The sequence below is a fragment of the Nelumbo lutea genome, chromosome 2 (assembly GCF_056320005.1).
Source record: "Nelumbo lutea isolate HS-2025 chromosome 2, American lotus-T2T, whole genome shotgun sequence".
In the NCBI taxonomy this organism is placed as follows: Eukaryota; Viridiplantae; Streptophyta; class Magnoliopsida; order Proteales; family Nelumbonaceae; genus Nelumbo; species Nelumbo lutea.
Genome location: NC_142685.1, coordinates 84,176,651 through 84,202,869, shown reverse-complemented (window position 1 = coordinate 84,202,869; position 26,219 = coordinate 84,176,651). Strand labels below are relative to the sequence as shown.

The 26,219-nt window shown below is 39.4% G+C and overlaps 1 protein-coding gene across 1 annotated transcript in view; it reads right to left on the bottom strand.

The window, feature by feature from the left end:
• Positions 1-3,579: 3,579 nt before the first annotated feature.
• Positions 3,580-26,219, bottom strand: part of LOC148871669 (CDPK-related kinase 1-like) — a 32,092-nt gene continuing 9,452 nt past the window's right edge. Inside the window, exons 3-11 of the mRNA XM_088970536.1 lie at positions 26,164-26,205; positions 25,965-26,073; positions 16,492-16,570; positions 16,109-16,405; positions 15,905-16,017; positions 7,514-7,621; positions 7,313-7,375; positions 7,011-7,178; positions 3,580-4,149 (exon numbers count right to left, since the gene is read on the bottom strand). Coding sequence (XP_088826662.1) covers positions 4,012-4,149; positions 7,011-7,178; positions 7,313-7,375; positions 7,514-7,621; positions 15,905-16,017; positions 16,109-16,405; positions 16,492-16,570; positions 25,965-26,073; positions 26,164-26,205 — 1,117 coding nt within the window. The 3' untranslated portion in view covers positions 3,580-4,011. The remainder of the gene's footprint in view (positions 4,150-7,010; positions 7,179-7,312; positions 7,376-7,513; positions 7,622-15,904; positions 16,018-16,108; positions 16,406-16,491; positions 16,571-25,964; positions 26,074-26,163; positions 26,206-26,219) is intronic.

Genomic DNA, 26,219 nt, shown 5'->3' with positions numbered 1-26,219 from the left:
CGATTAAAACCAGATTTTTATGGTTTGGTGAAATCAACTAAAACCCGTTGCCAACCATTTTCATAACCGAGAGGAAGAGAAAGGAAAATAAATCGGAAATCTGGAAAACAAGGTCTGGGAAATTCTTTAATGTAACAATTCATCTAAAGCGAGCTTTCCAAGTGACAGTGATCCTAGTCTAAAATCTCAGGACAAGTTTTTTTTTTCATTTAAATGCCTCCTAAAAGAAATGCTAAGGCGCAGAGATGTTTGATATTTAACAAAATGAAAATAACAACAATTCCCGTTCATTAAAAGAAGAATAAGGCAAATAAGAATATATATTAATTTAAATAACAATGAACTACACTAACCCGGTTAATTGAGTTAATCATTTGAATTTTGGATTGGTCAAAGTCAAGTTTGGGTCAGACCCACTCATAGAGTCACTAACAATATCGGACCATAATATCAATAAGAAAGATAAGAAAGAAAATAAATAAAGCGGATTTTCAAAATCTGACAAATAGAAGTTTGGCCTAATTATATAAATAAAGCAGAATTTCGAAATCGGATAATAAGATCCAATGGATATTTTGCTTGATTACATAAATAGAACAGGATTTATGAATCAAAATTATATGGATAAAATGGGATTTCGAAATCAAACAGATGTAGGAACTCACTAATTCTGAAATCGTGAATGGTATTATCATTTTCTTCTTTTTTTTTCAACAATTATTTTAATTTCAGCATTTTTCGGAAGAAAAAAATAAGGTTGCATTTGGTAATTATCAGGGGTTTCAGGATTTTTAGTTAATTTTGAATTGAGTAATTATTTTCAACATTACCATGATTCTTAGTATTATAATTACTGAAAATTCCGATTTCTGAAATAGCTAAATTTAGTAGCTAAGGTTTAAAGGGTATAAAATATTATTGAATGACTGAAAACATTGAAATATAATTATATTTTTTTAGTGTTATGATATTATAATGTTGTGGTATTTAATTGCTGAACATAATATTTAATATTATCAATTATGGAGATTAAATATAATCGTTAGTGTAATATGTAAATATCCAGTTAACATAATTCAGTAATTCAAGTAAATTGGTCCTTTTTTAATGATTTCTCCTTTTCTTCCTGAATGCCAAGGACGTTTATGGTGCCAAAATTTATATTCATCTCTTTTAATTTGCCATATTACGTGTTTATTTATTTATTTATGCTTTTACTACTCATCTATGTTCATGACAATTGCAGAATATCCACTTGTTCATGGAAGAGTTCGGGTTAACGTGTTTCCCGGCATGAATTTAATGAGGCTAATAATTATTAATTAAACAGATAACTGTGATTAAACATAGATAACATAAATAATGATTCTAATCAATCACTAACTAAATAGATCAATGCCATTATAAGACATAGAAAGTGCCTGCCTGCATTGAGTTAATAACCTCTTTCTGTCCTTTCAATGCATTCTCGTAATCCCTCCAAAGTGGATCAAACCATTTACCCATCGATCCCAAAGGAATTGAAGTTGCAGCTGCAACATAGGGGGTGCCGCCATGGCTGCAACCACCACCGATCCTATGATAGTATCTACTTTAAAGTCTAGTAATTTTCATTTTTGTGTGAGTGTGGCCATGTGAATTCATTGTTTTCTTCTGTATGCAGGACCATTCCTTTTGTGTGGAACATCATTACCGCAGGTTTCATAGAGCAATCAATATTTGGAGTAATTCTTTACCTGTTCTTGTTAGAAATTTCAGAAAGACTTCTTTCCCTCATTTTTTAATCATGAACAAAGCTGCAATGGATGGTTCCAAAAATCTTTGTTGTGTGATCTGGAGGCACATTTATATGGCGGTGGTTCCACTGGCTTCTATATATTGTCATCCCCCTCTTTTCCTCAGAAAAGAAAACAGCAAGGATTTTGATTACATATTTGTTTAGAAGATTTGTGTATCACAAATCATCCATGGACATGTACCAACCCCATGTACAAGACTACTCTTGTATCGCCGAATCGATTGGTGTCACAAATTCCCAAAATATTAAAAAATACTACAGTAATAAGGGTTTTGTCTTTCAGAATACGCAATTTAATTGAAAATTTGTCGAGAATTAATTCAGAAAACAGGGTTCCAACAGCAACTACGAAACAAGAATTATGTTGATAAGGCAGTGCTCTGTTAGTCGCAAGCCCCTTCGTATACATTGAATAACAATAACAATAACAAGATTTACCAAATTATTACCACCAAGCTAGGTTAATCAAATTATTGCCATCGCACATGTAGTTGGCTGACTAGGAACAAAATAACAGCTAGTATAATTTTCATGAACAAAATAAAAAAAAAAAATATAGAGGAATGCGAATGAGACGGCAAGAGAGAAGTTTAGTACCTCTTTGGCAAATCGAAGCTGTCCTTTAGAGTTCTTCAGTACTTGGACTAAACTAGCATTTATCAAAGAATACAGAGCATAAGTGGTGGAAATAATGAAGAAACCCTAACAAATAGAGAAAAATACAACATATACAGGAATTACCTGTGATGTGAATCAAATGCTGTGGATGTATCTGAGAGAGAGACCGTAAGAGACAGAGAGAATCGCTGATGTCCAATCGTGTGTGAGAGAGAACTTAGCGAGAGAGAGCGGGAGAAAGAGAGACGACTGAGGGAGAGAAATAGAGAGACGACCGAGCGAAGAGAGAGCGCAAGAGGAACGATTCAGACTAAGAGAGAGAGAAAAGGAGAGAGACGACTGAGTGAGAGACAGGGATGATTCAGACCGAGAGAAAGAGGGGCCGGAGAGGCGTGAATAATTTGGACTCTAGCGGCAGTTTTAATCGACCGCCGCTAGAACTCTATTTTCTTGCAGTCGTTTGGACTCAAAGGGGAGGTAGTGGATTTTGTTTCAGATTTCAAAAAACAAGGGTTCCACATATGTCCCAATCCCAGTAGGTGATCCAAAAGGCGAATTTGGCAACAAAAGTCAATCACAATGATGATTTATAAATCAAAACTTCCTACACGTTCCATTATAGTACTCATTCTTTCTCTACGTTACGTTTAGACAGAGAGCAAAAAACCTACGTTTAAACAAATCGTTTGGGAAGGCTGGAGTATTGGAAGCTTGGAAGTTTAAACAAATCGTAGGAGCAAAAAACCTACGAACGGTATGAGTACGGTCTTATGAACACTGAAGCCACTCTCCTGAAAACCAAGTCTACGATAAAACTTGAAAGAATCGAATTATCCCACTTTATCGTTACTGGCCTTTTGTCCTCTAGTATCGTTACTGACCGTTCGTGCACCAGATTGCATACCAAAATATTAAGCAATGTTCTTTGTATCTAACAGGAATATCACATAAGAGAATTGAACACTCAGATAGCATGATTCCTTTTCGAAGTATCTACCCTAAATTACATGATTTGTTTCTTCTAACAAAGTCCATTGGGAAATGATAACAATTATTGGTGTTTAAAGAAATATAATACAAAGGATGTAGATAATTCTAGCTTTTGCACATTATATTTAATCACGGAGTCATTGTACTTGATTATGCTGTTGATCTCTATATAATTAACTTGTAGAAAAAATATATATATAAGGAATTTATTAAGAAACTGGTGATATGGGTACACAAGGGAACAATCCACAAAGCACAAAACTCACTTTGAACTTTCTCCTACAGCTACAGCTTTGATCTATCCTCATCTGTACAATCCTCTTACAACTTCAATACACAAAACATGGGGAAGAAGGTATAACTAAAAAAATGAAAGGTACAAATCGCTTATGAGAATAGACCAGGCATGGCTTATGTCCGATTGGTTTGCATTAGCTCTAGATCTTAGCTGGCCTTTTCCTTTTCTCAATGTGCAGCCTAGTGGTCAAGCCAGCTCTGTCTTCCTCTCGAATCAGGCAGACCATGGGGTCATTTTTAGAGTTCAGACTTTGGAGAGCGACAATAATGGAATGATAAATCTCTTGATCAGCCTTGGAGTTTACTTTTCAAGGCTTGTGCAATGGACGTGAAGTAAACCCATGCAGAAGTCTGACAAACCCCGTGAAACTGAGCTTTCCATCGGCATGTCTTATCCAGTCTTGGAGAACAACATGCACAGGGACTGATGGGCTAAGGCCAAGTTCCTGATAAAAAAAATTAAAGAAAATATGGTTTAAGGAAATGTAAACATAGTGATGAAAAAGGAATTCACAGAACTAACATGCCCCCACCCTCCTACACCCGTGGCAACAGGAAAAACATTTCTTCCATTGAACTATTTATATATGCAAGCTTCAGAAATTTATACACATTTGCATTTGCAAAACTGTGTATCAGTATCATATTATGGAAAGCATTTAATTTCCTTTAACTAATGACCAAATCAAGGAAATACAACTACTTATCTTCATAACCTTCAGCTTGTATACTTTCTAATTTCTTTATCTTATTTACTAGTACTAAATCCCACCACATTTTGAAAATATCTCATGGTGAAATAGTGTTTCTCACTGTATCTCTGAACAAGCAATTTAGCTTCTTCTCCCGAGGCCATCTACAATTGTCTTCTCCTGAGGAAGTTTAGGTTAAGATTTCTATACTTGTCTCTGAATAGGCAATTTAGTGTCTTCTGAGGTAATTTAGGTTTCTATACTTTACTAGCCTCTCTTGAAGATGCTGTTACAAGTATATTCGATGTAAGACCACCCAAGAAGTGCCTACTTGATGGCTTTTTCTAAGCAGCAGGTAATGGTAGTGGATATTATGCCCATAACTGAGTTGGCCAAACGAGGCAGTAAGGATCATTAATTTTGCTGTTACTTGAACAAAAAATAGCTCAGAACAATGCCATTTCATTATCTCCAATCTTTAGAAGGAACATAACAACCAAACTACATGTGAGCTCTACATCTTCAATAAAGATTCAAACATCAAAAGACATGCTCTCCACAGACCACTAAGGCTCTGATGTTTGTGTAGTATACCAAACTTTCTCTCTCCAAGCACAAGGGTTGATTCATGATAGTTCAGGTTGCTTAGAATTTGGATTGAGATACACTTAGGTAAATAAGCAAGCAAATAAATAAAGAATCCAGGCTGAGGCTAGTTCAGGTTGGTCACATTCAGGCTGAGACATGATGAAATAAGTAAATAAACAAACAACTAAAAAATAAATTGTAACTTGGAAGATTAAATACATTAAACAGTTTTAGAAGACCGTGAGTAGGGGTGGCAACGAGCCGAACTTTTCATGAGCTGCTCGAGCTCGGCTCGGCTCGGCTCGGTTTCAACCGAGCTTCGAGCTAAGCTCGAGCCCAATTTACACTCTCAATTAATAAACGAGCCGAGCTCGAGCCTAATAGAGCTCGGCTCGTGAGGCTCGCAAACCAAGCTTGATATATATATATATAAAATCATAGAAAATAATATATATAATAAAAGTATTATAATTCTTAACTTTTAAATATCAAATAAAAAATATTTTTTATATATAATTTTTTATTTTTATAAAATATTTTTCCTCAAATCGAGCTCGAGCTTATGAGTTTTTAACTCGAGCCGAGCTCGAGCTTAGTGTTCTAGCTTGAATCGAGCTCGAGCCTCATACTATTCGGCTCGGCTCAGCTCAAATCCACCCCTAACCGCAAGGCAAGGTGGTGAGGTGTATGCCTCAAGGTGAAGCAGAGGCAAACCACCATGCCTCAACTGCATTGATGAGGTGTGAACCATTTGATGAAGCAAATACCTCATCTAGACAGCATCAAATATAACGGGAAAGAACTAAAAGTATATTAATATGTGATAGTTTCCAAATTCAAGAAAACTTGGTAATTTAATTGGTTATAAATAAAACAAAATAATTTATGCTCAAAAATCTTTCATAATATCTCTCTAAACCCAAAAATCTCTCTTTGCTTCTAACTTACCAAATATAATAATCGTAACATACTACTTTGTCTTAAAAGTACCACATGTGAGAATTATTGCTTTAAAACGTAAGGTGAAAAAAAAAGCACAAAGGGCTTTTTGCCCATCTAGACAGCATCAAATATAATGTGAAAAAACTAAAAGTATATTAATATGTGATAGTTTCCAAATTCAAGAAAACTTGGTAATTTAGTTTGTTATAAATAAAACAAAAATAATTTATGCTCAAAAATCTCTCATAATGTCTCTCTAAACCCAAAAATATCTCTTTGCTTCTAACTTATCAAATATAGTAATCATAACATACTGCTTTGTCTTAAAAAGTACCACATGTGAGAATCAGTGCTTTAGTTAAGATGCAAAAAAAAAAAAAGCACAAATGGCTTTTTGCACCCAAGGTGCAAGGTGCAAGGCGAAGTGGCATTATAACAGGTAAGTAAGGTGTGTAGTTGTATTAGAGATTTCTGGTGATGTGAATAATCCTATATAGGGATGATATTGGAGAGCAAGGGGAGGAAAGTCGGGAGGCTGAAAATAAATTTTACAATGATAGGCAATTAAAGAGTTTAAATTGCCAACAAAAATTAAGGAGTGTAAATTATCTTGCAAGGTTCTTGGTGATCAGTGATCTGAATAATTCTATGTAAGAAAGTTACAATAGCAATGAAAAGAAAACCAAAGTAGAATTTTATTTAATTGATTCCAATAAATGGTTTTTAATAGTTTTCTGTTATGGTGTAAATGAAAATACTTTTTAATGAGAATTTTGTTTTTTATCACATTAAAAAGCTTTCTAGAAGAAAATTTCTTTGGAACCTTCAGTACACTAACACTATCCAGGTTTCATTAGAGCTGTTCTTGACAACTTCCCAATTTGTGGGTTATTAAATCAGTTCAATGGTCCAGGTGATGATCCAAAAATCCCATCAAGTCTAGATTCCATGACATCAGTTGGAAGCTTGCTTGTGCACGCATTTTTTTTATCAACTGCTTGTGCATGCATGTATCTAAATAGGCACATATGTGGAGAGAGAGAAAGAGAGAGAGAGAGAGAGAGAGAGAGAGAGAGCAATAATACCGAGGCAAGTTCTTCAATCATGATTGACCTGTTGCCATCTTTCTCAAAGTTCTCATAAGCAGAATGTGCATGTTCCTCCCAATTCTCCAGTCCCTCCATCTGATACACGCTTAATGCAGCAGCACAGAATTCTTCAAAATCTAACTTTCTATATTGAAGCGAGCTCACCTATAAAATATATGAGAAATTGTAAACTTCCAAACTCTTTTCCTAAGCTTTATTTATTACACATTAGCTTGGTCAGGTGGTCTCCTGCCAACTATCAAGCAATAAATATATAGCCAAGGACCTGGAATACTTACCACATTAACATAATCAACCACCCGGGAATCCTTCATGGCATCAGTAGAATTCTTCAGCAAGGCCTGCCAATTCCAGCATCACTTAGAATTTTTTTCTTTTATTGATAGGCTAAAAATTTAAGTTTCATGAAAATAAAATCACTAAGAATTACATAAGTAGAAAAATGGATAAGCCAGGTAAGGACCAGAAATAGTACTTACCGTCTTAAGATTTTGCAGAGATATAACCCCACTCTTATTTGGGCCTAACAACGTGAACTGGTCCTGGAAATAAGCTAGATGAACTACTGTCAATGTCTTTGCAAGAGCCTGTGACAGTAACAGTCATCACTCAGTATGTTTATTTATTTCAAGATTTACAGAAGAAACTAAGGTTGTATTTGGATAGGATCCAGGATTTGTGCTTTTAAAGCCCAAATTCTAGGTTCTGTGCTTTGGGACTTGAAAGTTTTTGGCTTCAGATTGTTATGTTCTTAAAAAAACTCTTATCAAAACTCAAAACAATAGAGCCTAGGTTTGCAAATGTATATATCTGTGAATGCTTCCCTTCTCATCATGTTATTTTATTCCAGATGTTATAAATGAAACAAATTTGTTACTACTGTTTAATGATTTTTCTTGCCAAAATATATTTTTTTTTGAAAAATAAAGAAAAACTCATTAAAAAGAAAAAGGAATACAAAAGAAAGGTGATAAGATATCACCTGAGAGAGAGACATAACCAAACACCCCTACAGACTACAGTGATAAAACCAAACCCAGATTAAACCCACAGACACAACAAACCAAAGCCAAACTCTACCGAAGAACAACAATCATCCCCAGGAAAGACAAGGAAACCCCTTGAGCCGAGACTGCCAATCGCCAGACCCTTGAACCAACTATGCATCAACTTAGCACAAAAAACAAAGCCTTACTCTTCGTCTACGAGATTGCCTTCTTGCCCAGTATCCTCCTCGTCCCATACCTTGTCTCCTCTTCCAAACAAACTTTATTATTCAGCTTCTCAAAAAAATAAGCCCAGGCTTTTTCCAATTGTGACCTCTCTATCCACTAATTCCTGAAGAGTCCCACAGCCTGAATCAACGTCCTTCTTGTTGCTAGTTTGTAACAGCAAGTTCTCTCCCAGATCAGGACCACCACACTCGCCTTGTTAACTAGTTGCTCCTTCCCTAAGTGGGAATCCGATGATTGATCCTGCGCCATAGACCCCTTTTGATCACTTTCAGCTGCCGTATTGCCTTTCGCATCTTTTCTCTTGTAAACCTATTTCAAGTTCTTTGTAGGACCTGTCCCTACCAGACTTAGTTTCAGCCTGGAAAAAATTTTTGTCACATGCACGACATTATGATTTCTTGTGCTGTGCAATCTTTTAATAGTCTCCTCATTAGCCAGTTCCTTCTCCTTTTCCTCAATCTTGTTTCTTCGACCTAAGTCTACACCCAGTTTTCCGACCATCACCTCCTCAAAGCAACAGTGGCCACCTTCACCTCCACCAGCAGCTATAGTTCCTTCTTCCTCGGTCACATTTTCCTCTTCAGTTTTATCCTCTGCACAGTAGCAATCCTTCCCATCCTCATTCTCCTTCTCCTCCAACCCCCATCAGGTTCTCCCTAGTCCCTACCCCATTCAAACCTCGCCCAAATCTCCACCTTAACCACTTCCACATCCACTCTGACAAATCTTCCTGCTAAGCTTGCACCCAGCATCCCCATTCATTCTTCCATCTTCCCTATCTTCTGAACATCAACGTCGATCCAGCTCCTGGTCATCTTCCCTCTTATGCAACCTTCCCAAACCACCTATTTTGAGGGCCCAGGAATAGGATCTCGTCACGGGTCGGTCCATGGGGAAAACCTCCTGTTTTCCCTTGTTCCTTCCTGCTCGTGATGAACCTATCTTGGCGCCTTTGGTGATTTGTCCAAGAGATCACCAACTCTCCTAACTCACTCTTGACTGAATAATTTGATATCTCATTCAATAATGGGGTCTCCTTAAATAGGAGATTACAAGAGTCCTAATCAAAGGGAGTCTTCTTGCTGAATAGGGAGACTTCCAGTTCTATCTTGCTAAGGATAAGATAAGCTAATCCTAATCTGATAAGCTACTAACAAGATAAGATAAGCTAAGCTAATCCTAATCTGATAAGCTATTAACAAGATAAGATAAGAGAGAAGAACAATAAGATAAAAACAAGCAAAATGAGCTAATCTAATCTAGATAAGGCTGTTGTTGCCGAACTGGGTAGGATGAGCATCACTGAATCCTTGTTGCTGCTGGCGATGGGCCCGGGGCCTGTTGCTGCCGATGGCGATGGCACGTCTTCCCGAGGAAGGCATCCATAACATTACTCCCCTCCTGGACTACGAACTTGTCCTCAAGCTCGAAAGCTGGATATGCGGCTTGGAACTCTGCCGATGGGATCCATGTGGCTTCTGTTGGTGGTAGATCACACCATTCCACCAAGACTTCAAGGATTCCACGATTGAAACGAGAGCGGGTGACAGTTTTAGGTTGGGGGACCAGTTTGCCATCTTTCAAGGGTGGCAGGGAGGGAACTTGGTCTGGGGGAACACCCGTAAATGGTTTCAGCAAGGAGATGCCGAAGACATCATGAATTCGGCTAGTCTCTGGCAATTCCAGCTAGTAGGCCATACTGCCAATCCGTCGCAGAACCTTGTAGGGCCCATAGAACTTAGGGGGCAGCCTTGTGGCGCAAGGAGCGCTGCCGGTAGGGCTGGAGCTTCAACCAAACAAATTGTCCTGGATCGAACGACAGTTCCCGGTGGTGCTCATCATAGTGGAGCTTCATGCAAAGCTGGGCCTGCTGTAAGCGAATGCGGACGTCGGCGAGGAGGGCGTCGCGGTCCTGTAAGGAGTGATCGATTGCGTCCAAGAGAGTAGATCCGGGCTCGTAGGACAGCAAGCGGGGAGGATCCCTACCGTAAACGACGCGAAAGGGGGTCATGCCGAGGGAGGAATGGTAGGCTGTGTTGTAGTAGTACTCGGCCCAAGGAAGCCATTTCAACCACCACCAAGGTTGATCGCTTACGAAACAGCGGAGATACATCTCGATGGTGCAGTTAATCACTTCCGTCTAACCGTCGGTTTGTGGCCGGTAAGCTGATGAGTAGGCCAGGGTGGTGCCGTGAAGTCGAAATAACTCTTTCCAGAAGGCACTAGTGAAGACCGGGTCTCTATCGCTGATGATGGACTCCGGCAACCCATGTAAGCGAAGGATGTGTAAAGAAGGCGAGGGCAACCGAAGTGGCACTGTACGGGTGTGATAGAGGAATGAAGTGTGCGTATTTAGAGAAGCGGTCGACCACCACAAAGAGAACTGATTTGCCCCCTACCTTGGGAAGTCCCTCAATGAAGTCCATGGAGATGTCGGCCCAGATCTGCGATGGGATGAAAAGGGGCTGAAGGAGGCCTGCCGGGTGTAGGTTTTCCCATTTGTGTTGTTGGCATGTGGAGCAATTCTGGACAAAATCTCGAATAGAAGTCTTCATACCTCGCCAATGGAAATCAGTCTGGACGCGGTGTAGTGTTTTTTGAATGCCCTCATGGGTGGAGTTATGGATGCTGGTGATGATGGTGGGAATCAACGGGCAGTATGTTGGAAGATGGACTCGTCCCTTATACAGTACCAACCCGTCGTGAAGTGACCAATCGGGGTCAGCCGTGCCGGTCTGGATCTTCTGCAGTAAGAGTCACCATTCCGGGAACTGTGGTGCTGACTTCTTAATGTTGTCAAACAGAGAGATCTGAGGTTGGGAAATGCTACATAGAACCATCGCATCTTCTTCTCACCTAGACAAGGCATCAGTTGCGCGATTAGAGGATCCCGCCTTATATTCCACCTGGAAGTCAAACCCGAGCAGTTTGCTAACCCAATGCTGCTCTAACAGGTATTTGAAGCTGTAATGATCAGTTTTGACGATGAACGACCGCCCCCACAAATATGGCCTCCAGTGCTGGATGGCTCGGGCAAGGCCGATAAGTTCGCGCTCATAGGCTGGAAGCTTCAGATGCTGGTCGACCAATCTGCGACTGAAGAAAGTGATCGGATGCCCTTGCTGCTGTAGTACGGCCCCGATACCCACTCCGGAAGCATCGCACTCGACTGTAAATTCGAGGGCGAAATTAGGTAATTGCAGGACAGGGGTTGAAGACCGTGCATTTCACAGTGACAGAAAAGCTTCATCAGCTGCGTCGTCCCACCGAAAGGAGTTTCTCTTCAACAGGTTGGTTAACGGGGCTGCACACTCCATAGTTCTGTACAAATTTGCAGTAGTAACCCGTTAAACCGAGGAACCCGCGTAGGGCCTTGGCGGATTGAGGTTTGGGCCATTCTGTTATAGCTTGAATCTTGGAACTATCAATTGTTACACCCTGCCCATGGATGATGTGGCCGAGGTAAAGAACCTGTCGTTCCCCGAAGGAGCACTTGGACCGTTTCAGGAATAAGTTGTGTTGGCGTAGGAGTATGAAAACGGTCCTCAGATGGTGGACATGCTCTACCCATGATTTGCTGTAAACGAGGATATCATCAAAGAAAACTAAAACAAATTTGCGCAGATGGGGCTAGAATACCTCGTTCATTAGTGCCTGAAATGTAGATGGTGCATTGGAGAGTCCGAATGGCATGACTAAAAATTCGAAGTGGCCATGGTGGGTGCGAAAAGCAGTCTTCTTCACGTCATCGGGAGCCATGCGAACTTGGAAATATCCGGACCTAAGGTCCAACTTAGAGAAATACTGGGCACCATGCAACTCGTCCAGCAGTTCGTCCACAATGGGAATAGGGAACTTATCTTTGATCGTCCGGTCATTGAGTTCTCTATAGTCAACACAGAACCTCCACGTTCCATCCTGCTTCGCCACCAACAGAACCGGCGAAGAGAAGGGGGAGTGACTTTTGCGTATGATCCCTTGGTTCAGCATCGTTGTACATTGTTTTTCTATCTCATCCTTTTGTAAGTGAGGGTAGCAATAAGGCCTGACAACGACTGGTGCTGAACCAGCCACCAAAGGAATACGATGGTCGCAAGTTCGGGAAGGGGGAAGGCCCTCTCGGCGAGAAGTTTTTCCATGGCTGCCAGTTCTGTCTGGAGTGCATGAACCTGCGGTGTCTTTTCTTTAACCCTGCAACCGTGCCATGAAACCTGCTTGCCATTCAGGTGGAAGGTCATGGTGAGTGCGCTGAAGTCCCACAAAATCGGGCCTAGGGTAATTAACCATTTGACCCCAAGAACAATATCGAACCCATCCAACGAGAGTACAAATAAATCAACAAGAATTAGTTCAGAATTGACCTGTATTGGGACGTCCTTACAAATCCCTAGACTGTGAACCTTTTCACCATTTGTGACTGCTACATGTAGTCGCGGCCGGAGTTCCATTGGTAGTTTTAACTGCAGGGCTGCATGCTCACTTATGAAGTTGTGTGTGTTCCCTGAATCGACGAGAATGTACACCGGCTGACCTGCGATCTGTGCCTGTAACTGCATGGTCTGAGAGGTTTTAATACCGGTGATCGCATGGAGAGAGATCTCTGGTTCGATTGTGACGGGCTCCCCTTCCTCCTCCTCTTGCTCATCTATGAGAAGGCAAAAAAGCCTCTTGCATCTATGTCCTGCCGAGTAGAGGTCATCACAGTTGAAACATTGACCTCTCGCTCGGCGCTCTGCCATTTCTGCTCTGGTCAAGCGCTTGATGGGAGGAGTGACCATGTTACTACCTGTACTTGTCACTACTCTAGAGGTGGCGGTCGTGGGAGGCTTCATTTCCCTACTGGTAGCAGAAGAGGGGGTCGTTGCTGCTGGTCTTGGGGGCACCCACGAGTTCGGTGGACGACCCACATTAAAAATTTCGCGGCTGAGCTGCAGCTTGCGCTCAAATGCGCGGGCTAAGTTCATGGTTGTGACCAAATTTGGGGGATTCTGCATCTCGACATCCACTCGCAGGGGTTCTGCTAACCCTACTGTGAACATATTCACTTGCTGGTCTGGTCGCACGGAGGATGCCCCCGCAAGGAGGGTTTGGAACTGTTGCTGGTATTCAGCAATTGTTCCGGTCTGTTTAAGGTTAATTAGCTCGCCCAGTGGGTTGCTGGTCAATGGGGGTCCGAACCGAAGAAGGCAATAGAATTTAAATTGGGGCCAACTGAGCCCGGGTTCTTCTTGCTCTAACCGATAAAACCAAAGTTGTGCTTCTTCTGTTAAATGAAAGGCGGCTAGGCTTACCTTGTCCTGGTCATTTGTCCGTTGATTCCGAAAGAACTGCTCGCAGCGATACAGCCAGCCTAGGGGGTCTCCGTTGCCGTTGTACGATGGGAACTCCAGCCTGCTGTACTTGGGGATGATGGCTGCTCCATGGCCGACGGACTGCTGTTCACCGAAAGACTCCGGCAGATCTGGTCGACGGTCATTAGCTGTTGTCCCTCCGTCAAAGTTCCTTTCCCTGCTGGAAAGAAACATCTCCATTAGTCGTCGCAATTCTCGCACTTCACCTTTGATCTCACAAACTTCGGAGCTGGTCTCCACGAGTTGGTGCTCAAGGTCGTGGACCCTAGAAGGTAGCTGCTCCAGATCTCCCATGACGCCTTGCTCTGATACCAAGTTGTTGAGGGCCCGGGAATAGGATCTCGTCACGGGTCGGTCCACGGGGAAAACCTCCTGTTTTCCCTTTTTCCTTCCTGCTCGTGATGAACCTATCTTGGCGCCTTCGGTGATTTGTCCAAGAGATCACCAACTCTCCTAACTCACTCTTGACTGAATAATTTGATATCTCATTCAATAATGGGATCTCCTTAAATAGGAGATTACAAGAGTCCTAATCAAAGGGAGTCTCCTTGCTGAATAGGGAGACTTCCAGTTCTATCTTGCTAAGGATAAGATAAGCTAATCCTAATCTAATAAGCTACTAACAAGATAAGATAAGCTAAGCTAATCCTAATCTGATAAGCTATTAACAAGATAAGATAAGAGATAAGAACAATAAGATAAGAACAAGCAAAATGAGCTAATCTAATCTAGATAAGATTGTTGTTGCCGAACTGGGTAGGATGAGCATCACTGAATCCTTGCTGCTGCTGGCGGTGGGCCCGGGGCCTGTTGCTGTCGGCGGCAATGGTACGTCTTCCCGAGGAAGGCGTCCATAACAACCTACCTCCTGAAAGAATCACCTAAGCCTCCATCTTCCAAACATCAACGTCGATCTAGCTCCATACTCGTATAAAAATGCTGAAATAGCCTTAAAGAGTTACGTTTGCCTGAGCCAAGATGATAGGGCCTCCCTGTGATGCGAAAAGCTTCTCCCTCTTCATCATGTTCACTATAAATGTTGTGAAGTTTTGCATGTGATTCTGAACGACAGATGACCCAATTAATAAAAACGATCAAAACCAACATTTGTTAAAGGAAAAAGCACTTCTCCATTATAACAAGAAGGGATTTAGGTTCTCCACGATAAGATCTCTTCCTTGAATACATCTTACAAGAAGAGTCAACCAGCAAGCTCCCTTTAAATCTTCTTCTTTCATTATCTCTACCCCCTTCTACAGGTTCAGGGCCACGCATAACAGGGTGGAACCCCTCTTCTAATTCTTCTTCTGTCCTTTCCAAGCTTGAAGGTTGAAGCCCCTCTTCTAATATTCCCCGATCACCATCAGGACTCATAGTTAGGAACTGGATTGTAGACACCGTCGAAGTAAGAGCATCCCCCAACTTCCTTGTTTGCTTAATCTCAAAACCCTTCCCTTTATCAAACTCAGAAACTAGAAAGGAGTCTGTGAACCTGCCTCCATCGTAGAGCACTTAATATCTGAGGTACATCAACTGAAAGCAATGCCATCAATCAGCTCTTTCTCTGACCCAATAACAGAATCGAAATCTCCTCAACCTTACCCAGATGATGTGAGCCGGAAGCAGCTCCTAAACCTTTGTTAGCTCCAGGGTCTTCACTTGTTTTCTCCAGGGTCAGTTTATGTCTTATGATTTCTTGGAGAGATTCTCGTCTGTTCCCAAGAGCTTCACCATTAGTGTAGGAATAATTCATGATAAAACATTTGTAAATCACCTTTTCCAATTACCCTTGTTGTCTTCCAAGTCTTCTCAAACTTCTTTCAGCAGCTTCTGTGGATTCATTAACTTTACTTGAACTTGAACAATCGCTGTTTAAAGAAGGAAGAAGACTAGACTGTTGTAGGGTCGAGACAACCAAAGACTTATTTGGCCCGAACCCATTCAGTCCAACAGACAAAACCTTATCTTTAGGACTGGCCCCACTCAGCTCATTAATTAAAATTCCTTTTCCTTTTCAGTCAAGGGACTTGGAATTTATCAAATTTGCTCCACTAGTTCAGTCTACTCATCGCTCTCTCACCATTCAACTTCTACCCATCTCTCTCTATCTCCCCTTACATGTGCCACCCAACCAGTGAATATAATAAGAAGAAATATGGTGAAACACAAAATTACGGGACACTCAGTCAAGAAGTTAACACTAAAAATAAAGACCCATCTACCTTAGTATATTTACTAACCAAACATTGAATGTATAAAGTTCTGCAAAAGAAAAACTACGTACCCGGAGAGCTAATTTCCGGAGAGAAGAAGAACATATATAAGCTTTTATATGCTTGCATATTGATATATCCAATAGGTTTTTGACATCATGACTGTTGGAGAGCCACGGATGACCTAAGCACAAAAGAAAAAGCTACAAGTTTCAGGAATTTCTGATGCTAAAGAAAGGTTTTAGAAATAAATTAATAGTGGTCATATAACTTACTGAGAGCTTGAACAGCAGTAGGTCTTTTACGGTAATCCTTATTCAACAACCTCTTGACAAAATCTTTTGTTTCAGAAGACAATGAAGGCCATGGAGCTTCTTCAAAGCTGGGCTCTGCCTTCAGGACAGATCGGAAGATCCCTGATTCTGTCCGAGCCCAAAATGGGCGGCTTCCACACAGAAGGATATAGGCAATCACACCAATACTCCACATGTCAGCCTCAGTGCCATATGCTCTATGGAGAACTTCAGGTGCTACATAATATGCACTTCCTACAATATCATTTAATCGTTCATCTGCACAGATCTTAAAGTCAGATGCTAAGTGTCTAAGCCATATATTAGCAGTTGTAAAGGAATAAATCTCATACACTACAGCTGACCTGGCTTTACATAGTCAGACAATCCAAAATCAATGGCCTTGAGCTGAGACTCCCCCTCCTTCGAACTAAAAAGGAAATTCTGAAGCAGCAAAAAAAACATATCAAAATAAAAGTTAAGAAAATAGAGGCATGCTTCAATAGTTAAGACATTTTGCAATTATTTTATAATAAATACTTGGTTGATATAGAGGCATTATAAAATTGCATAAGAATGGAAGTATGCCACACCATCACACAATTAGTGCATCAAAATTGTAATTAAAAAACCAGGACAAAGCCCATACTGGATAGATTATAGAAAATCTGCAGTAATTCGATGACTGTAGCATCCAATAAATGATCTTTGTTTTGGGGGATGGAAAATGGGTGACTTAGAACAAAAAAAAAAAACTACAGAGATTTACATAAAGGCACATTCACTACCAAGCTAATACAAATCATTTTTATCAACAACAATAACATGATTTTGGTTCAGTTAAATAAATGAACAACAGCACATAAGCTGACAAGCCTACATCTTGACATGCTACATGAAAAATAGAGATTAAATTAATATTGTCCCCTCCCCCTCCACCTTGGAAAGTTATCAGTTGCTATGTTGGCTGACCTCATTACCCACCTCAACACGTCATTCAGTTAATATCATTCATTATGGGATGCTTTTCCATTATAGAACCCAAGATATGGATATCTATGAGAAGACATTTATCTGGCCTTTCCAGAAGGAAGAAGGAATTAACCACAGCTGATGGTACAATGACATAGTAAGCAATCACATAGAAAGAACAGATTGCAATCCAAGCAATCATTGATCGTATAGGCAAGAATAAAAAAGAATCTAGAGTGTTAAGAGTGTGAGGGCATTTCTGTCCTTTTGTGAATTTTTGTATTTGGGCACCTATTCAAGGGCACCTTTGTAATTTTTCTTGTGAAGAAAAAATGAAAAGTCTCTTGGTGTGAACAGTGCCACACCAAGCATTATCAACACTTCCTTCTTCATCTTGGTATCAGAGCTACGCACGATCAAGAAAAGTCTCTTGGTGTCCATATAGTCAGCGGTATCTTCATGGGTTTTTCATGGTTGCTAATTTGCCCTGATTTTAGGGGAATTTTGGTATAAGTTTCATGGTGGTTTGAAGTTGTTTTGGATTTTTCGGATGAAAATTGGCGAAAAATCCAGATCTGGAATTTAGGGCTTGCATGCTCATATGGAGGATTGGTTACTGCTGAAACCTCTTGTGTTTTAGTCGTGGTAAGCCCCTGGGACTGTAGGAAGTAGTCCTGAATTTTTTAGAACCCTAAAACTTTTTTTGGGAATTTTTTTCTTCCCATATTTTGCCACCAGTACCTATTTTTCCTAGTTTTTTAGTTGTAACTCGTGTCTAGCCTTGTGGAAAAGGTGTTTGGGAGTTCAGCTGTTATTGGAAGACTATGGTGCTGGTGAGAAATTTTTTTTTGGAGGAGCTGTGATCAATGGACTCACACAAAGACGTCCACATACCTACCTATGTTCTCTCGGGAAGCAATGACAATGCCGGAGGACAGATTGCTAATGTAAAACTTGATGGCACAAATTTTCTTGAATGGTCTCAATCAGCCAAGCTTACAATCGATGGAAGAGGTAAGCTCGGATTTATTACCGGCAAGGAAGCTAAGCCGAAGCCTGAAGATCCAAACTATTACAAATGGGAGCAAGATAATCTACTGGTTATGTCATGGCTTGTATGCTCTATGCAGCCACACATCACCCGTAACTATATGTTCCTTCCAACAGCTAAAGATATTTGGGACAAACTAACTGCAACTTATTCTCAAGCGAAAAACACTGCTAGAATCTATCAGTTGCGAAGAGAAGCATGTAATATGCAACAAGGGGAGAAATCAGTGGCCATGTATTTCTCCTCCTTACAATCAATTTGGGAAGAAATTGATCATCTTGAGGCTTTGGAGTGGAAAGATCCTGTTGATGCTGAACAATACAAGAAGTACATTGAAAAAACTCGAGTTTTCGATTTTCTTGCTGAACTAAATGCTGATTATGACTTCACCGGGCAACACATCCTTAGTGCTGATATTTTGTCACTCTCCATGACATATTCTCTTGTACAAAATGAAGAGAGGAGGAATGATATGATGCAAGTGTCTATAGGTGAGCACACTACTCTTGTGTCCACAAAGCCTAAGCAGAGTTTTGGTAAACATGAAGAGGTATTTTGTAAATACTGTAAGAAGCCGAAGGATACCAAGGATAGATGCTGGAAACTAAATCCCCACCTGAAACATGAAAAGTTTAAAACTGGAAAGAAAGTAAATGCTCATGTTGCTATTGCAAGTCATGATTCTCATACTCACATGCCTAAGGGAAATCCTCCTTCTCCAGCATCTACTCATGACACCTCTGATGTGATGAAAAAATTGAGAGGCACCTTATTCCATCTTGAAAAGAGCGGGTTGCCTACATCTACTGGTTCAAATGCTTCTTCTAGTGCCTTTGCAAAATCAGGTACTGCACTTGTGTGTCATGTCCCACCCTCCAGCTCTTGGATAATTGACACAGGAGCCAGTGATCATACGACCGGTATGCCTTCCTACTTTACCACTTATAGACTTTTTTCAAGGAAAGGTACAATTATCGTTGCCGATGGATCCCAGACCCCAATATCGGGTTTGGATGAAGTTGAGCTTACCAATAGCCTTTCTTTGAACTTTGTACTCCATGTTCCACAATTGCATAGAAATCTCTTATTCGTTAGTTCTCTTACAAAGTCTCATAATTGCTCTGTAACCTTCTTTCCATCTCATTGTGTCTTTCAGGACTTGAGTACGGGGAAGACAATTGGCAGTGGACATGAAGCCGATGGAGTTTATCTTCTTGATCAGTCTCCAATGTTAGGGTTGATGTGTTAGTCTGTGTCTTGTCATGACGAGAAACTAAGTCAATTGAAATTGTGGCATCATCGTCTTGGGCATGTGGCTTTTGGTTCCTTGAAGTTTTTATTTCCTAGTTTGTTTGAGTCCTTGTCTAGTTCTGGTCTGCAATGTGAAGTCTGTGAACTATCAAAGCAATGTAGAAAAACCTTTTTTGCAAGTAACAAAAGAAGTAATGTTGCTTTTCATTTTATACATATTGATGTTTGGGGGCCTTATTCTATTCCATGTATGGGTGGCTATAAATATTTCACTCTCTTTGTTGATGACTACTCATGGTATACTTGGTTGTATTTGATGAAGAGCCGAGACGAAGTTCCTTCAATTGTGAAAGGCTTCTTTAGTATGGTGGAGACATAGTTTGAAAAGAAGATTAAGGTTATTAGATCTAACAACGCCAAGGAGTACTTTGAGAAGCACTTACAAACCTTCCTTGAAGAAAAAGGAGTGATTCACAAAAGTTCTTGCCCTTGTACTCCCCAACAAAATGGGGTATCGAAGAGGAAAAATAGACATGTGATTGAAGTTGCTAGAGGCTTGCTATTCCAAATGCATTTTCCAACTCGGTTTTTGGGGGATGCTGCTCAAACAGTTGTATATCTTATTAACAAACTTCCCTTACGGACCTTGCATCTCCAGTCTCCTCATCAGCTTCTTTTTTGTGATAAGGATACATTACATCTTCCTCCCAAGGTTTTTGGGTGTGTTTGTTTCGTCCATGACATGATTCCTTCTAGGCTGAAATTTGATTGAAAGTCTATGACATGAGTCTTCTTGGGATATTCTTCAATCCAAATGGGGTATCGTTGTTATGACCCCTATTCTGGAAAAAGGTATGTTTCCAAAGATGTCACATTCTTTGAATCTACTCCCTTCTTCTCCGTCTCTCGTCCTTCTCTTCAAGGACAGGATGTTAGTGAAGATCGGACTCCCTTTTGTATGTTGATTCCTGCAACCGATGTTGTCAATCCTTCTTCTCCTCCTCCCTATGGTCGTAGTAGTTCTCCTCTCGTGCCTCCTCCTTTGCCTCCTATTCCTCGGTCTTGGCATTAGTGGTTCATCAAACGAAGAAAGAGGATGACTCTAGAGATTGAATGTCCATTACAATTTGACCTCACAGACTCAGGTAATTTGGATTCTCTTCCTGTTTTCGATGCCTGTGTTGAATCTATTGTTGAGCCTTCTCTTATAGATTCTAACCTCAACCTTCCTATTGCAATTCGTAAAGCAAGACAAACATGTGCTAATTATCCTATCTCAAACTATGTCTCTTATGATACTTTATCACCCTCTTATTGTGCCTATATCTCTTCTATTGCTTCTGTTTTTATCCCTCACAGTGTTACTGAGGCAGTGCAGATCCCTCATTGGAAGGCTGCTATGAACCAAGAAATGGAGGCACTCAAAAAACGTTTGCACCAGTAGCCAAGATGAATTCAATCCGAGTTATCATGTCTCTTGCTACCCACTATTCTTGGCCCTTGTATCAAATGGATGTTAAGAACGCCTTCCTTAATGGAAACATTCTAGAAGAAGTTTACATGGAACTTCCTCCAAGAGTGAACATCCCTGGGAGTGAAGGAAAGGTTTGTCGTTTGAAAAGATCCCTTTATGGCCTTAAACAGTCCCCTCAAGCTTGGTTTGACAGGTTCAGGAAAGCTAACTTAAAAATTGGCTTCTCACAATCACAAGTTGACCATACCCTGTTTATTAGGAGAGCAAATGGAAAAATAACTATGTTGATAGTATATGTCAATGATATTGTTATCACAGAGGATGACATCTTTGGGATTGCTGAACTAATGTCTTTCCTTGCTACTGAATTCGAAATTAAGGGTCTCAGAAATCTCTGGTATTTCCTAGGGATTGAGGTAGCAAGGTCAAAGAGGGGCATTTACATTTCTTAGAGGAAATATGTCATTGATTTGCTTCAAGAGGTAGAAGAATTGGATTGTAAACTGGCTAAAATTCCAATTGATCCCAATCATAAGTTGGGAGTTGATGATGGAGATGTCCTTCCTGACAAAGGTGTGTATCAGAGACTTGTCAATCGCCTTCTTTACTTGTGTCTGACTAGACCAGATATACCATATGCTGTGAGTGTGGTCAGCCAATACATGCACAACCCTAGATCATCTCATATGCAAGCAATGAATAGAATACTTGCCTATTGAAGAGATGTCTAGGAAAGGGGATATTATATTCTAATCATGGACATTTGAAGGTAGGTAGAGGCCTATTCTGACCGGCACGATTTTAGACGGCACAATTTTGGACTGGCCCGGCACGACGGCTAACGGGCCATTCCAGACCCGATTTTAGACCGGCCCGCGTGCGGGCACGGCACGAAGCACGGCCCGCCTGGGAATATAGCCGTTGGGTCCCCCTCCCAAAGGGGCCCAATGGCTAGTTTCAGCTTTTGGGGGGGCGTTTACAGAAATACCCCCCCAACAGCTATAAACAGCCATATTAGGGGAGTATTTTTGTATTTTGCTTATGGGGGCTGAAGAAAATGACATAAATGCCCCTCCAACAATTATATAACAACTAGTTTAAGGGAGAATTTTGGGTAAAGTTATAAGTAACTTTATAATGAGCAAAATACCCTCCCAACAACTAAATAACAGATAGTTTTTTGGGTATTTTGGGCAATTGAATTATGTTCAATTCCTATAAATAGCCCTATCCTCCACCATTCTCATCACACCAATTCAACAATTCTCTTAATTTTCTCTCATACTCATACATTCTCAATTATCTGGAATTTGAGAAATTCTGATTAGCTGATTGTTTGATTCTGCATTCTCCAATTCTCAAGTCTCAACTTTATCGAAGTTTCGACTTTCAACAAGAAGAAGGCTTGCTCAATCAGCTCAAGTATCTCAATTCGGGAGGCTTGGACGTTGAAAGGCTTCAACCATTGAAATCAAGTTGGGATTTTGAACCGGCAAACTGGGTTAGTCGAATTAAATTAATTTTTATCTTTTTAGAATTAAAAAAAAAGGCCGGCCCTTCTCAAAACCGATTTCCCAACATGTTCACCATGGATGACATTCAATTGCATCACGATAGTATTAGTGTTAAAACTGATGTCAATGGAAGTGGAACTTTCACCCCCGATTAGTAGTGATACTAGGGGAAAAAGGAGGGCTTCTAAGCTAAGTAGCCCGGTTTGGAAAGTTTTCAAAGTAGAGGATATTGAGGAAAATGGGAAAAGGGTCGTTTGCCAAAATTGTAGGAAAGACTTTAGTTATTGTAGCAAGGGTGGTACGAGTCATTTGAGCAGACATCTGCTCACACATGAGTGAGAGGAAGATGAAGGGAGAGAAACAACCCAAACATAGATTGGGAGGGGGACTAGTTTTGGTACTTTTAGATATTCACAAGAAAAAATGATATAAGAACTTGCCAAGTATACTGTACATGCAGAACAACCATTTATGTTAGCTGAAGATCCAAAGATAGAAAAATGGTTGCGTAGTTATGTAAACCCACAATATAAAAAAAGTTTCTAGGAATACTATAAGAACTGATGCTTTAAAAATTTTTTATTCATATAAACAAAATTTAATTTCTTTGTTAGCAAATCTTAATTCTAAAGTTGCAATTACTTCGGATGTTTGAACATCCAAATTTAATATTAGTTATATTTGTGTTACCGACCATTTCATTGATGAAAATTGGCTTTTGAATAAAAGAATTTTAAGTTTTACTAGGCTTGAATGGCCACATAGTGGTCCAGCTATTGCAGAAAGTATTTTAAATACTTTGCATGCTTATGAAATAGAAAACAAATATTTCATATTAGTTTGATTATGCTAGCAATAATGATTCTGCAATAAAAATTTTAAAATCTCAATTAAAACCATGCTTAAATGGTAAATTATTTCATATTAGAAGTGCATGTCACATCTTAAATTTATGTATTCAAGATGCCTTGAATATTATTTCAAATCATATTTCAAAAATTAGAAATTGTATTATATATATAAAAAGTTTAGGGGCAAGAAAACAAGAATTTAAATATTTATGCCAAAATTATGGTTTAAAATATAAACATTTTATATTAGATGTAAAGCATAGGTGGAATTTTACCTATGCTATGTTAGAAAGTTATCTATCTCATAAACAAATTCTTTCTGACTTTTATAATTTAAAAATGCCTAATGATATGATATTTGAGGAAGGCTGGGAAATGGCAATCTGTATAAGAGATTTTTTAAAACATTTTTATGATGCAACAAATGAATTATCTGGAATTTATTATCCAATTAGTTGTAATTTACCGTATCAATTAATGGTAATTGGTGATTGTTTTGTCAAACATAGAAACTAATCCACAATTTCAATGTATTGTTGAAATTATGGAAAATAAATTTAAAAAATATTGGAAGAACATTTCTCCCCTTTATTGTTTAGCTACAATATTAGACACTAGGATTAGGAAAGATGGTTTAGATATTTTACTTGAAACATATTATGAAAATATGAATATTGATATAGGAAATAAAAAAGAAATTAATAATTTATTATTTTGAAATGTACAGTTTGTATGAATCTAAAGTTGTAGGAAATATTCTTACAACTTGTTCATCTTCTTCTTCTTCTCCTTCTAACTTTGAGCCCAGTAGTAGAAGAGAAAAGCTTTTTTATTTAATAAGTAGAAGGTAGAAATCTGCTAGTTCTACAATAAGTTCATTTACTAAACTTAATTTTTATTTGCAAGCAAATTTTTCTAATTTAGGTGAAGTATCAAATAATTTTGATATTTTAGCCTGGTGGAGTGAATACTCGAAAAATTATCCGATTCTCACAGCCATGGCACGTGATCTACTAACCCCTCCGGTGTCTACAATTCCATCGGAGTCTTGTTTTAGTGCAGGTACCAGGGTGATGGATGACAAAAGAAGTTGCATGAACGATGAGAGCATAGAGATGTGCATCTACTTCAAGGATTGGCTAGATGCAGAAGATAGATTACAAGACAAGGGAGGGAATGATACAACACCGAACATTTCACCCGAAGCAGATGATGAAAGTAATGAATGATGATTCTTGAATTTGATTTGTAGAATTTTTCATTTTTTCAAATTATTGTAAATTTTTTAAATTTTATTTAATTTATTTGATATAATTTTTAATTTTTTAACAATGTAATTTTGTATTTTCAATTTGTAACCATATTGTATTTTTTATATTTTGTTAATTTATTCCATTTTTATATTTCATTTATCCAAGTATGCAATGATCCAATCATTGTATTTGTAATTCACTAATTTGTACCATTCAAATTTAAATGAAATAAAATTCCTATTTTTCTTCCAATTTGTTATTCCATCATTCTTATTTCAATTTGGTTAAGTATTTTTTTTCATTTATGTATTAAATAACTTAGATTTCTCATTTCTTAATTTTTTAAATAGTTCCCAATTCCCAAAGTTCATAGGAAAGTTAAATATTTTAGTTTTACAATTTTACTTAGAAAAGAAATCAAAATTTTCAAAAAAAATAAAAAATAAATAAATAAATAATGCAGCCCGATTCGGCCTAGGCTCAAGGCCCGCCCTATGGCCCAGCCCAACACGGTCTAAGCCCATGGCACGGCTTGCAGCCTGGCTCGGCCCAGGTCCGTGTGCCGGTACGGCACGGTACGGGCCCGCTTGGGCCTGGGCCATGGGCCGTGCCGGGCCGACCCCCAAAATTTCCACCGGAGAAGACAGCACGGCCCACTTTACACCTCTAGGTGGTAATGTTGTATCTTGGAGAAGTAAGAAGCAATCAGTTGTGGCTCGATCTAGTGCAGAGGCAATGCAGAGCTATGGCACATGGAGTCTCAAAATTATTGCAATTGAAGAACTTCTTAACAGAAATGGGAGTGCAAATCGATACTCCAATGATATTATATTGTAACAATCAAGCTGCCATAAACATAGCCCACAACCTTGTTCAACATGATCATACTTGATCGACATTTCATTAGAGAAAGAGTTGCCAGTGGAGAGATTTGTCTACCTTGTGAGGTTTGAAAACTAGTTGGCTGATTGTCTTACTAAAAGTGCTCCCAAGTCAAAGTTCGACAACAATTTGAACAAGTTGGGCATGATAAATATCTATGCTCAGCTTGCGGGGGAGTGTTTAAGAGTGTGAAGGCATTTCTGTCCTTTTGTGAATTTTTATATTTGGGTGCCTATTCAAGGGCACCTTTGTAATTTTGCTTGTGAAGAAAAAATGAAAAGTCTCTTGGTGTGAACAGTGCCACACCAGGCATTCTCGACACTTCTTCTTCTTCAACATCTCTAAACCTTACAACTTAGAGAAACCTTGAATAGAAACTTTAAACAATAAAGTCTTCTAAATATAACAAAACTATAAGGACAGCTAACAAACAATATAACAAAACTACAAGAACAACCAACAAGAGACAATATCAAAAAAAAAGAGGATAGAAGAATTAACTGGATTTTCTGCATCCACGGTTATCGATGATGATCATTATATGGATTCCAATATGGAGACTTTCAGTCATTTAAAAAAAGGATGATTACCTCTGGCTTGAGGTCACGGTGAACCACGCCTTGGAGATGACAGAAAGCAACAGCACTTAAAATCTGGACCATAACAGCTTTGGCATCCTCTTCTGAGTATTTTCCACCCCTAAAATCATAAATGAAAATCTCCCAAGTTAGAAAGTGATACTTACGGTAGATTTCAGGAAAAATTTAAACATATACCAAATCAAAGTACCTTGAGAGTATCCTGTCTAAAAGTTCTCCTCCCTTGCATAACCTGGAAAAGTGAAG